Source organism: Haliaeetus leucocephalus, unplaced genomic scaffold (genome assembly GCF_000737465.1).
Source record: "Haliaeetus leucocephalus isolate CR32 unplaced genomic scaffold, Haliaeetus_leucocephalus-4.0 Scaffold204, whole genome shotgun sequence".
Lineage (NCBI taxonomy): Eukaryota > Metazoa > Chordata > Aves > Accipitriformes > Accipitridae > Haliaeetus > Haliaeetus leucocephalus.
The window spans coordinates 481,797-495,273 of NW_010972640.1; the positions used below are offsets into that span (position 1 = coordinate 481,797).

The 13,477-nt window shown below is 41.2% G+C and overlaps 1 protein-coding gene across 6 annotated transcripts in view; it reads right to left on the reverse strand.

The window, feature by feature from the left end:
- Positions 1 to 2,899: 2,899 nt before the first annotated feature.
- Positions 2,900 to 13,477, reverse strand: part of PIK3C3 (phosphatidylinositol 3-kinase, catalytic subunit type 3) — an 81,079-nt gene continuing 70,501 nt past the window's right edge. For all 6 annotated transcript variants that reach the window (XM_010566083.1, XM_010566085.1, XM_010566082.1 and 3 more), the window contains 2 exons: positions 10,099 to 10,224; positions 2,900 to 3,680 (listed from right to left, as the gene is read on the reverse strand). In XM_010566083.1, the coding sequence (XP_010564385.1) occupies positions 3,666 to 3,680; positions 10,099 to 10,224 (141 nt within the window). In that variant the 3' untranslated portion in view covers positions 2,900 to 3,665. The remainder of the gene's footprint in view (positions 3,681 to 10,098; positions 10,225 to 13,477) is intronic.

The following is a 13,477-nucleotide window of genomic DNA, read 5'->3' on the forward strand; positions in this document are numbered from 1 at the left end:
TTGCAAAAGTGCTTTTTATTTTAGACTGCACACAAGAAGAACAAAGACAGGTAACTGTCTGCAAGAACCGGGACATTTTGTGCCAAAAGGGTATATGCCTTTTATATTAAAACCAAGGGCCCGTCCCTCTCTTTCTTACTCCCCTAACTCCCCCCCCCCCAAAAACTACTTTGGCAATTACTGCTTCCTCCCCACAAAAAAGAAAAGACGACTGCCACTTTCTGCTCCTGAAGCACTGGCAGTTGAAAGCAACCAATGACAGTCTATAGGTAGGGGAGGGAAAAAAAAAAAGAGCAATTTCTTTTGCTTCCCTCACCCTTGATCCCAAGGGAAAGACCACTAGAGATTCCAGAAGAAAATAAAATCAGGATGAAACCAAGATAGATGTTGAAAGGCAAATAAAGCACCCACAAGCTGGCTTTATAGTACTTTTTACCTCTAGTTATACAAAATACAACTGCTAGGTAAAACAAGCCTGTGCCAAAAATTATTTTTTTGACTGTTCTGTTCTTTTTCTCTGCAGTACTTCCTGGAGAGACTTAATAGGATGACTTTTGACAAGTTATTCTACAACACAACTGGTACAGCCTGGTTTCCTACTAGCTACTGCATCATGCTTTGATACATGTGATGGACCTCACAGCCTCACTCTACGCAGAATTTTGTGTTTGCATGCAGCCCCACATATGCATACATGCAAATACATGTGCAGGGTGAAACTGCTGTCTGACATCCCCCTGGGGACCTTTGTCTGACTGGGGATCTACCTTTGTGAAATGTAGAAGGATTTCACCTTTAAGACTTGTACTCCTCAAGACAAAATCAGTAATAGTTATTGAAGGGACTCAGAAGTTATTAGAGACAGATAAGTAAGATATTCACAGCACTGGATTACACAGAGATATCGAGCCACGATAGATAAACTATTAAACATTCTTACTCCAGAAGTAGAAGCTTTAGACAAACATACCGAAAAAGAAAACCCTTCATTTAAAACAAAATAGCTTACTCCCCCCAGTTTTGTTTTTTCTGTTTTACCTTAAATAGATGATGCTGCACGAAATGCTAAGAGCCATAAGATTTTGCAAAACAGTCAGAACTTACTTTGTATATGAGGAATAAAAAGATATATATATATATATATATAAAAAAATCTTTTGATGTGTGGACTTCAAAGAACAATTTTCAACAGTATTTGGTATTTAGAACACAAGGCTTAAAGTAATAAATTTACTTACATCTAGTATATTGTAGCAGTCCCAGTGCTGTCCTGTTCTTCGTGCTGTAAGGGTTCAGAGCACCTCGGAACAGACTATGCAGATCAGCCCCCAAAAAAGGCACTAGTTGGATCAGAGACATATCCAGTTAGTTTGTCAGTGCTCAGCTGGTACATGTTCTACAAAATTGTTTGGAAAATACACTGAAAATATAAGCAGAGTGACTCAACAAGCAGAAAGAACACACTGGTTGGATTATGTTCCACTGACTCAGGCAAGCTTTTCCATTTCTGTGCCTGATGTTCTCCATTTAGAAAATAGTGATTTACAGTGAAGTCAGGGTCTTCTTAAGCCTTACCTGTGATACTCAGATTTCATTTTGGGTTCACATGCTAACATTTATAACTGACTTAGCGTACAGTTTTAACAGGCTGTTGCATAGTCCAGCATATGAACAGGTTATTGCGTTAATTTTAAACCACAAGGCATAGTGAAAAAACATGTATTAATTCATAATGTGTTTACAAAAGTTATATTTAACACTTTATAAAACTCTCTGCAAAGTGGAATGTGCTGTAGGATCCGGCCGATGATGTCTTTTGGGTTTTAACAAGGAGTCATCCTTGGCCTGTCTGGTCAACTGGTAGAGCGGCTCATGGCCATAATTAGTCTTGGGCAGGGGGAAGAGGAAGTTTTCTTCAAAAGAAATAGAGGAAAAATCCTAGAATATATACAGTGGGAAGGGCTGGGGATCAGGAGTTCAGAACTCAGTCAAATAAAGTGTGGCTACAACATACAAATCAAAGTTGTGTGAGCATGTAGGATGCCCCTTCAAAACAAATTAAAAAAAAGACAATTTTTTTTTTTTGCAGAATTTACTCTGAGTGTCTGAGAAGTCCATGCTCTCAGAAATATCCTTGGAAGATACCACAAAGTACTGCATGTAAAATGAGTTCATGAGAAATGGAGGCAGTAGAGAAATCGGTATTTCTGCCAGATGAAGTAAGACCAAAAAAAACCCATGAGAAAATGGTAATTACTACTTCTCAGAAGAAAAGCCAGGTAAAGATAAGAGGTACTACTGTAGCTCGCCTGTGGCATTGTGTTTTGCCAGCTAACACAAGCACTAAGTAACTAGGGTAACACAGTTCCTCTAAGTTGCAGATATAGGGGAAAAGAGGGGCTGAACCAATGTTGTGGTTAACTGGCAAATTTGAGTAATATGCTAAAATAACTAAGGGCCCATCACAGCCCTAGTAGATTTTCCTCCATCAAAGCTCTTCTGGTGTTTGCTAGCAAAAGCAGCACAAAGCAAGACTGACTCACAAATATCAGTCAGATTCAGATTCAAATCAGTCCTTCTTATCTTTGTAATTGGGAGGGATTTCTTCCTCACTTGAATTGTTATTAAAAAAAATAATACAGGAGTGTAAGAGCACTCTTTGAAGAGAGCCACACGTTTATGAAGAGCTAATTACATTGTTGATCATTCAAATCAGATTCATTATGAACTCAACATGTGGCACAAAAGTCATTTTATGAGTGGCCTTATTCCTGCATCAAGCGAACTGAGAAGTGAAAATCCTTGCAAAAAGCCAAGAGTTATGAACATAATCCTCTAGTATGCCATGTCTCAGCAGGTAAGATTAAAAAGACAAAACAGAACACCTCAAGACTGCAACAACAAAGACTTTATTAGAGTCAAGAATATATAATCACTGTACAGAAAACATTCAGAGTTAAGGTGTGAAATACTGAACCGCTCACTGTGCATTCTGGTTGCTGAGCCTGTTAGTGATGATTTAATTGGCTGCCTACAGCTGGCTAACTTATCAGCACTTAAAAACATTTTTGTAAGCAGGGGAGAAATGATTGTCCTTTCTAACTGATAACATTGCCCAAGGTGGGAAATAAAGGATCATACGCATTACATTAAAACTTACTCACGGAACAAAGTTGGTGGGAAGGGAAGAGAGGAGATTGCCATAGTTTTGTGTTTTTTTCTGCACTGAGGAACTGTAACCTCACTGTTCTAACTTTGTACATACTCTTGTTCAGTACAGCAATGATTTCTATTTTTAAATAAGAAAATATATTAACAGGTACAAGAATTTACCATCAAATGCAGCCTCTTCCAGTTATCTTTGGCTTGAGAGGAAGTTGCTTACTTCAACTTTTGAGGCTCAAATGTTTTCAGTGGAAAGAAATGCCATAGCATCTGAGCCCCAAGGATGGTATAAACAACCATTTTCCTTTAAAAAATGGTTGTTTTTAAACCTTCAATGAACAGAGACTCAAAAAAGCCTCTCTACCTCCTGAGCTCTCAATTCTCCACGCTACCAAAACTGCAGCTTTTGCTTTCCAAAACTGTTTGGTGAAGTCCACAAGGGCTTGAGAAAGTCTCTTTCTTGAGCATTTGCTTGTTTCCACCACAGGTAGGCAAAAGGCTTATTTTCTCCAATACTAAAAGAAAACAAAAAACAGATAGAACAGCATTTATTCAACTTGGCTTACTCTCAGAAACAAAAGTTATGCATAAATTGAACTCTGTGTTTAAAAACATGGTGAAATGCCTAAAGGCAGGCGATTTTCACAACGCTTCAGGAGAGCAAACAGCATGGAAACCAACTTATCTGTCTCTTCACAAACGGCTTCATCCAATCTACACAATCCTGCTGGTAGATGTTCCCTATTTTATTTTGGCATCCAACAGAAGGAAAACAGAAGCCCTGTCCTGAAGGAAAGGAACCACAGCTGCATTCCAGGATGCAGCAGCACTGGGACCACAGCTTGGAGATATTCTAAAGCCAGGTAACATTTACAGCTTAAACTGAGTCTGTTCCTAAGCAGACAGCAGCCAAGTATTAGTACAACCCCAAGTTGTACTCCTACATTTTAGGTGGGACACCCCTCATCCCCCAAGCTTTCACTTTTTTAATCACTGTTTAGCATGAGCCCTGAATGTAACTGACTTGACTTGTAAATTTACAAGGGAAATAAAATGTGAAATTAGTCACTTCAACTGGAGATTGTTTCCTTCCTCTACAGAAATAAATAATGCTGTTAAAATGAAAATGACTCTCCAGGGAGAAACGGCTATCCAGTCTTCATTAGTATCAACTAAAATTAGTATGTACTTTTTCTCCTCTTGAGCACTATTGTACAACTCCATTAACTTATTCTAAATGTTAAATTTATTTACTTTTGAGACAACAGTTTTTTGATAACCATTAAGAAGGAGACAAGTACTACATAAAAAGATCTGTAAAATATCTGGTAAGATAATAGATTAGAGATGTATTAGAAACTAAACTAAAGGCTGCATAACACAGCTTTAAACTGAACTCAGTTTACATTTTTGTTACAAAATAACAATTCTAAGCCAATACCAAAATATCTAGACTGCTCTATCCAAGAGCTTTACTTACTATAGAGTGGCATATAGAATGGTGATACACAACAGTTACTATAATAACCAACCTTATTAAAAAGCTCTTAACTGTTGCAGTAGGCGACACCGATTGCTTGTAGGCCTATTTTGAAGGCAGTAAGAGAATAAATATCTATCGATAAACAAAAAAACATGTTGAAGGGCATTTCAAAGGAAAAATTGTGTGGCAGCATTAGGCCAAAATCTGCTGTTTATGCTTGTGTCATAATACCTGTGTAGTGTGGTGGGGTTTTTTTTGACAACTTACATTACTATTAAGAGCAAGGCCATTGGCAATTCATTGCCGCATTATACATGAACAAATTGCAAGCTTCAATTGGCCATTGTGTAAGATGACCCCTTTACAGCAAATTCAATGATGCATTATTTGTTCATTTGTTCAATGATTTACAGACTCTGTGAAGACTCCCGCAACAAATTCTTAAGACCACCTTAGACAAAAAGGAAAGATCATGATTTTGACTAATGAAGTACTAAATATCACTAAAAAGTGTCCTATTTCACTTGTAATATAAACAGACATTAATTACATTTTATTTTGATGGATTTTTCTGGTAAGTTTTTTAAAAAATACATACATTGAGCTCAGATTCTTAAGACTTGTCAACCGCTGATTAATCTGTGACTATTCTTTTTGTATCCTTCTCACTCTTATAAACATCCAGTATTCTTGCAGGCGGAAGCCTGCACGTGTAACTGTTTACAGAACATACATGAAGGCAATAATCTGAACTCCAAAACTAGCAGAAGAATCCGACATCACGTGGAGCCAAGAGACGCCTTAAGCACTTACAGAGCAACACACTATTGTTTTCATTTTAGGCACCTGATCCCAAAAGTAGAAAGGAAAGCTAAAGGCATATAGGTAGCAAACTCCGCAGCAGTACACGAGAATTCAGGGCCTCAGGAAAAGCAGCCCAAAAGTCTCCATGCTGGAACTCAGCATCAGCCAGCTGGAGAGATAAAAACCCCCAAATGAGACAACTGGATCAAGCCTGCATTAGTGGCTGTCATATCTGCTTATTTGGTATCCAAAGTGCAATACACACTGTGGGCTTGCTTTTTAACTCCCAAAAATGTGAAAGGAAGATGCAACTGGTGCCTGCTGCTGTATGTATCAGCCTCTTGCTTAGAACACCATTCCTGGCAGCTAGAAGCCTGGGGTTCAAATTCTTGGGTACTTTTAAATATTCTGAACAAATCTGTCCTGTGATTTTAAAAGCAGTTTTAAGTGCTGAAGAAAGGTCAAGCAAGAACAAGTCTGAATGGAAAAAGAAAAGGTCACCTAAATCAAACCTGTAAGCTCTGACTTACTAATACAGCTTCACAAATGCAATAACAATTATCTGGGAGAGTCTGGCAGTCACCTAAAACCAATGAAGTAAAAAGACATGTCTTAAAAAAAGTGACTGTCAGTATGGGATTAAAAGCAAGGTCTACACACATATTGGAAGCACTTAAAATTTTAATCTTGAATATTTGTAATGGCTGGGTTGGTTTGTTTTTTTTTTTGAACCCCAAGGTAGATGCTAGGCATTTTTCACTTTGTCTTATGAAATTATGGTCCTCCATCCTATGATCAAAGCAATCCATAATAAATGACAGCAAATTTTGCAACATTTTCGCATAATTACATTCCTTTTTTTCACATCACGTAAAAGATCACCTTTATTAAATATATATGCAGATGGAAATGACATTTTTGCTTCTTACCCTGCACTATAGTGCAGTTCTTCAAAATAAAAATAAAGTTTGTAGGAAACAACATATTAGTTGGAAGACCTTTAGCAAAATGCATAGCCATAAAAATACTTTTCCTTGGTTCATATCAGACTTTGATCAGTCTTTTGAAGAAAGAATCAATAAAAAAACCTGAGATAATGACTGGCTTTTCAGATTGGTTTCATTTTTCCTCTCAATTCCATTTCTTGTCATGAGTCTAATACTTAAGGCAAACAATGTAATATCTTAAATCCCTGATAAACACAAACTAAATATGTCAGATGATTTTAGGGAAAAACCATTGTAAATTCGAAGAAGAAATGCTTTTGTGAACACAGATTTATTCAACGTGAGAATTAAACATTTTATTGTCTTATTGTGGCTTGTAGTAAGACAGCACACATATGTGTGGTTAAACATTTCATTCTCCATACTAGAGCAAGGGTAAATTTTAATAATAGAAACAGTAAAGACAATAATTTATTGTCACCCCAGACCATTAGCAAGAATCAGATAGTGTGTGAGGGTGCATGGAACCTCCAGAGATCATTTAGTCCAACCCCCCTGCTCAAGCAGGATCAAACACAATAGGCTGCTCAGGACATTGTGCTGTTGGATTTTAAGTATCTCCACAGATGGAGACTCCGCCACCTCTCTGGCAAACCTGTCCCAGCGTTTGATTACCCTCACAGTAAAAAAAGAGTTCTTTATGTTTAGATGAATTTTCCTGTCTTTCAGTTTGTGCCCATTGTCTCTTGTCCTGTCACTGGGCTCCACTGAAAAGAATCTGACTCCATCTTCTTTACTCCCTTCCATCAGGTATTTATACGCATTGATAAGATCCCCCTGAGCCTTCTTTTCTCCAGGCTGAACAGTCCCAGCTCTCTCAGCCTCTCCTCGTATGACAGATGCTCCAAGTGCTTAATCATCTCCATGGCCCTTTGCTGGACTCGCTCCAGTATGGCCATGTCTCCTGTACTGGGGAGCCCAAAAGGGGCACAGCACCTTTTGGTGTATCTCACGTAGCACTGGGTAGAAGGGAAGGATCACATGCCTCTACCTACACCAGGAACACTCTGGTGGCCCTTCTTCACCATGAGATCATGTTGCTGCATAGAATCATAGAATAGTTTGGGTTGGAAGGGACCTTTATAGGTCATCTAGTCCAACTCTGCTGCAGTGAGCAAGGACATCTTCAACTAGATGAGGTTGCTCAGAGCCCCATCCAAGCTGACCTTGAATGTTTCCAGGGATGGGGCATCTACCACCTCTCTGGGCAAACTTGTTCCAGTGTTTCACCACCCTCATTGTAAAAAATTTCTTCCTTTTATCTACTCTGAATCTAGCCCCTTTTAGTTTAAAACCATTACCCCTTGTCCTATCGCTACAGGTCCTACTAAAATGTCAGTCCCCATCTTTCTTATAAGCTCCCTTTAAGTGCTGAAAGGCCACAATCAGGTCTTACCAGAGCCTTCTCTTCTCCAGGCTGAACAACTCCAACTCTCTCAGCCTGTCCCCATAGGAGAGGTGCTCCATCCCTCTGATCATTTTTGTGGACCTCCTCTGGACTCACTCCAACAGGTCTATATCTTTCCTGTACTGGGGACTCCAGAGCTGGAAGCAGTACTGCAGGTGGGGTCTCACCAGAGTAGAGGGGCAGAATCACCTCCCTTAACCTGCTGGTCACACTTCTTTTGATGCAGACCAGGATATGGTTGGCTTTCAGGGCTGTGAGCACACACTGCCATTTCACAACCAGCTTTTCATCCGCCAGTACCCCCACATCCTTCTCCACAGGGCTGCTTTCAATCCCTTCATCCCCCAGCCTGTATTGATACCAGGAGTTTCCCAGACCCAGGTGCAGGACCTTGCACTTGGCCTTGTTGAACCTCATGAGGTTCACATAGGCCCACTTCTTGAGCTTGTCCAGGTCCCTCTGGACAGCATCCCATCCCTCAGGCTTATCAACTCAGCTTGCTGTCATCTGCAAACTTGCTGAGGGTGCACTCAATCCCACTGTCTATATCACTGATGAAGATATTAAACAGCACTGGTCCCAATACTGACCCCTGAGGGACACCACTTGTCACTAACCTCCATCCAGACATTGAGCCATTGACCAATACTAGCGGTCAGCATCATGTGCAACTCATCCACCAGAACCTTCAGGGCTTTCTCTGAAAAGCTGCTTCCCACCTTATCACCTACCCCCGCTTGCCTATGCTTGTGCATGGGGTTATTCCACACCAGATGCAGTACTCGGCACTTCCCCTTTGGTGAACTTCAAGAGGTTCCTGTGCAGTCATTTCTCCAGCCTGTCAAGGTCCCTGTGAATGGCAGCACACGCTTCTGGTGTATCAGCTACTCCTCCCGGATTTGCATTGTCTGCAAACTTGCTGAGGGTGCACTTCAACCCATCATCCAGGTCATTAATGATGTTAAACAATTCTGGCCTCAGTATCAACCCTTGGAGTAAACCACTAGTGACCGGCCTCCAGATGGAGTTTGTGCCACTGATCACAACCTTCTAATCCCAGCACAGTGACCAGTTTCCAATCCACATCACTGTCCAGTTCTCTAGTCTGTATTGCTCCAGTTTGTTTATGATGATATTATGGAAGACAGTGTAAAAGCCTTGTGAAAAATCAAGACAAAGAATACCTAAAGCTCTCACCCGGTTCACTGAGCTAGGCTTTTTATCTTAAGTGGCCATCAGGCTGGTCAGGCATGATTTCCCTTTTCTAAATCCATGCTGACTACCCCCAATCACCTTGAATCTATTCTGCAGATCTGCACATAGAGGAGAAGCCATCCCTCCTAATACCAGAAGTCTCAAGGTTCCAGCCATCACCATCCCAGGAGTCTCCATTTCCTAACTCAATGAGCACAATGTATTCTTGCTCCTCCTTCAGTGCAGCTAGAGGTTCAGGCTCTTCTATCTCAAGGCCTCTATGAAGTTCTGGTCAATCTCTTTCTTGTCAGCCCTGATACTGTGCAGTTCGCTGACCTCCTCCCACAGCTCCTTTACTTGGTGATGTAGACATTCCACCACCGCACACCTCCTGCAAGCAAGGAGCCCAATTCCCACTGCCCCAGCAAGAGGTCTCAGCCACCCCCTACAGCCCCAAATCTGAAAAACTGCAGTATCCCTCAGGACCTCCCTTCTGTGCCGACGCCTCTGACATAGGGGATAGCTGTCCACGTAGCTGCTAGGGACCATGTTCTAAGGTACAGTATCAACATTGCAGAAGATGTGGATGCTGTTACAAGCAGAGTTCCTGGCCCCTTCTGCACAAGCTGCTATGTCTGTCAATGATCAAAATGACTAGCTGGAATGCACAGTTAAGGAAGTCTAGCAAAGGTATGAAAGAAAGGAAGTTATTGTCACTCATTTACTTTGGGAATGAAAGCTAAGGAAGTTCTGGATCCTTCCCTCAGAACTCCAGCTTTCCAATTTGCAGTTCTTACCCTTAGTAATACAACCAATTACATCCCACTTAGCATGTCTGCTAAGGTGCTTTAAAAAATTTTCTAGAACTACCAACGGCTTGCTCTCCAGTCCTGGCAGCAAGAACACACTTTTAACTTGTTGGAAAATGAACTAAAAAGATCATAAACAATGAAGTTAAGTCTTGAACTTACCACTCGCAACCTCTCACCTTACTGAGCGAGCTTTCACAGAGACCACCAACTGAGAAGATATCTCACCTGTGCAAACTTGTGTATCTGCTCCACCACAGCTGCAAAGAGGGCATGGACACTTTCATCAATTAGACTCTGCATATAATGGACAGCTTCTTCATCAGACAGGTCCAAACGAAATTTGTCCTGCACCTGGAATGGAGGCGGAGATGACAAAAATTAATTCAGTAGTTAACACATGCACTATTCTATCTGAAGTATACAGTAGCAGACAATGATTTCAGTTATGAAAGTTTAGTAAAGAATCTCTCTTTCACTTCTAAATTACAGCAGATTATTGGAAATTTACAATGTTACGTAAAATGCCCATTTTTCACTGCTTCATAAAAACAGGTATTTAAATAAGCTAGAAACATCCACCTACACCTTATCCCTCCAACTAGTAATTTCAAAGCTTGAGGCCAGAGAGTCAAGAGAAGTACCTGGACATAAGAGTTTAAACAGAACTAAAATGCTCTGAGAAAAAGAGAAAACACTCTAAGTTCACTAAAAAAGAATTAAATGTCACTTGAGAAAAAAACCCACACAACTTTGCATATTAAATACAAAGTTGGAAAAGTCTGGATGATCCTAAACGTTCTTGAAAGTATGTAACAATTCCTTATTCTAAATTTATTTTCAGGTAACATTGGCTTTCAGAAACTGTAAGACTATTAAGTAAAGAATACATAATTAGAGGAAGGGGTGGGCAAATCAACCACATTAAAACTGACCTTTATATGGCAGGTGAGAATTTCATTAGCTTTTATTATATACACCATCCATAAACAGTTAGCTGGCGACACTGCTACCCCTTACATTGTTTTTCCCTTTTGACGACAACATATTTTTATTATTGTACCAATAACACATTTTGCAATTTATACATGAATTAAAAGGGGAATGCACTATTAATTAAGAATACAGCAACATCTATACTTTTCTATTTCAGCCTTGGCAAAGCCTTGACCCATGAATATTTACAAAGGTGCAGTGGATGCCTTTCTGTGAATTCCAACTAATTCCATGGCAATTGTTCAGGACTGCTCCAGATGGCAACATCTTACAAGCACCGTCACGACAGACATTCCTTTGGTAATACTCAAAAAACTTCTGTGCATAGAACTGGCAAGAGCTTAAACAGATCTTTCCGGAATAAAAAAAAAATAGAAAAAGATTTTGCTTTAGAGGAGCCAAGTAAGTTTTGCAGACGTGCCTTATCCCTCAAAACATTTATGAGAGGCAGATGCATGAACAAGCATTTTGGATGAGTTCAAATATTCTGATGCGTGGACCTGAGGAAGTGCTACAGATGCCAAAACATCACTTTGAGTTTTCTGAAGTGCTGGCTGTGCAGCAAAGTCTGCATATAGGAATGGCAAGTGTTCAGATTCTTTTGGGGGCGGGGGAGGAAATCATCACACTGGTCCAAAGGTGCACCAGGGGAGGTTCAGACTGCATATTAGGAAGCATTTCTTTACCGAGAGGGTGGTCAAGACTGGAACAGGGTTCTTAGAGAGGTTGTCAGTGCCCCAAGCCTGTCAATGTTTAAGAGGCATTTGGACAATGCCCTTAACAATATGCTTTAACTTGGTTAGCCCTGAATTAGTCAGGCAGTTGACTAGATGTTCATTGCAGGTACCCTCCAACTGAAACAGTCTATTCTACTTTTTGCATTAAAAAGCCCTTGAGGTGTTGAATTTGGAAAACCATTTGTGCTGTTGAATACCTCCTAGCAAGTCCATGATCTCTCAGAATTAAGAGTCTAAGACAGAATCATAGAATCATTTAGGCTGGAAAAGACTTTTAAGATCAAGTCCAACCGTTAACGTAACACTGGCAAGTCCACCATTAAACCATGCCCTAAGTGCCACATCTACACATCTTTTAAATACCTCCAGGGATGGTGACTCAACCACTTCCCTGGGCAGCCTGCTCCAGTGCTTGACAACTCTCCTGGTGAAGAAATTTTTCCTAATATCGAATCTAAACCTCCCCTGGCACAACCTGAGGCCATTTCCTCTTGTCCTATCACTTCTTACTTGGGAGAAGAGACCAAGGCCCAAAACCTCCTTTCAGGTAGCTGTAGAGAGCGATAAGGTCTCCCCTCAGCCTCCTGTGCTCCAGCCACAAAGTTTGCTTTGTGTCCAAGCCACAAGTAGCCAGTTTCTCCAGGAGAATGCTGGAAACAGTGTCAAAGGCTTTACTAAAGTCTAGGCAGACAACATCCACGGCCTTTCCCTCATCCACTAAGCGGTTCACCTTGTCATAGAAAGATACCAGGTTATTCAAGCAGGACCCGCCTTTCATAAACCCATGCTGACTGGGCCTGATTGCCTGGTTATCCTGTACGTTTCATGTGGTGGCACTCAAGATGATCTGCTCCATAACCTTCCCTGTCACTGAGGTCAGACTGACAGGCCTGTAGTTCCCTGGATCCTCCTTCCAGCTGTTCTTGTAGATTGGTGTCACACTTGCTAATCTCCAGTCAACTGGGACCTCCCCAGTTAGCCAGGACTGCTGACAAATGATTGAAAGCAGCTTGGTGAGCACTTTTGCCAGCTCCCTCAGTACCCTTGGGTGGATCCCACCTGGCCCCATAGACTTGTGTGTGTCTAAGTGGTGTAGCAGGTTGCTAACCATTTCCCCTTGGATTACAGGGGTTCATTCTGCTCCCCGTCCCTGTCTTCCAGCTCAGGGGGTTGGGTACCCAGAGAACAACTGGTCTTACCACTAAAGATTCAGGAAAAGGTAGCGTTAAGTACCTCAGCTTTTTCCTCATCCTTTGTCACTATGCTTCCCTCCACATCCAATAAAGGATGGAGATTCTCCTTAGCCCTCCTTCTGTTGCTAATGTATTTATAGAAACATTTTTTACTCTCTTTTACAGCAGTAGCCAGATTAAGTTCTAGTTGGACTTTGGTCTTTCTAATTTTCTCCCTGCATAACCTCATGATGTCCTTGTAATTGTCCTGAGTTGCCTGTCTCTTCTTCCAAAGGTCTCCAAACTTTTTTTTTTTTTCCTCCCTAAGTTCCAGCCAAAGGTCTCTGGGCAGCCAGGCTGGTCTTCTTCCCTGCCAGCTTGTCTTTTGGCAGATGGGGATGGCCTGCTCCTGCACCTTTAAGATTTCCTTCTTGAGGAATGTCCAGCCTTCCTGGACTCCTTTGCCCTTCAGGACTGCCTCCCAAGGGACTCTGTCAACCAGGCTCCTAAACGGGCCAAACTCTGCCCTCTGGAAGCCCCAGGGAGCAGTTCTGCTGACCCCTCTCCTTACTTCTCCAAGAAGCGAAAACTCTATTATTTCATGATCGCTATGCCCAAGATGGCCTCCAGCCATCCCATCACCCACAATTCCTTCTCTGTTCTCAAGCAACAGGTCCAGTGGGGTGCCTTCCCTAGTTAGCT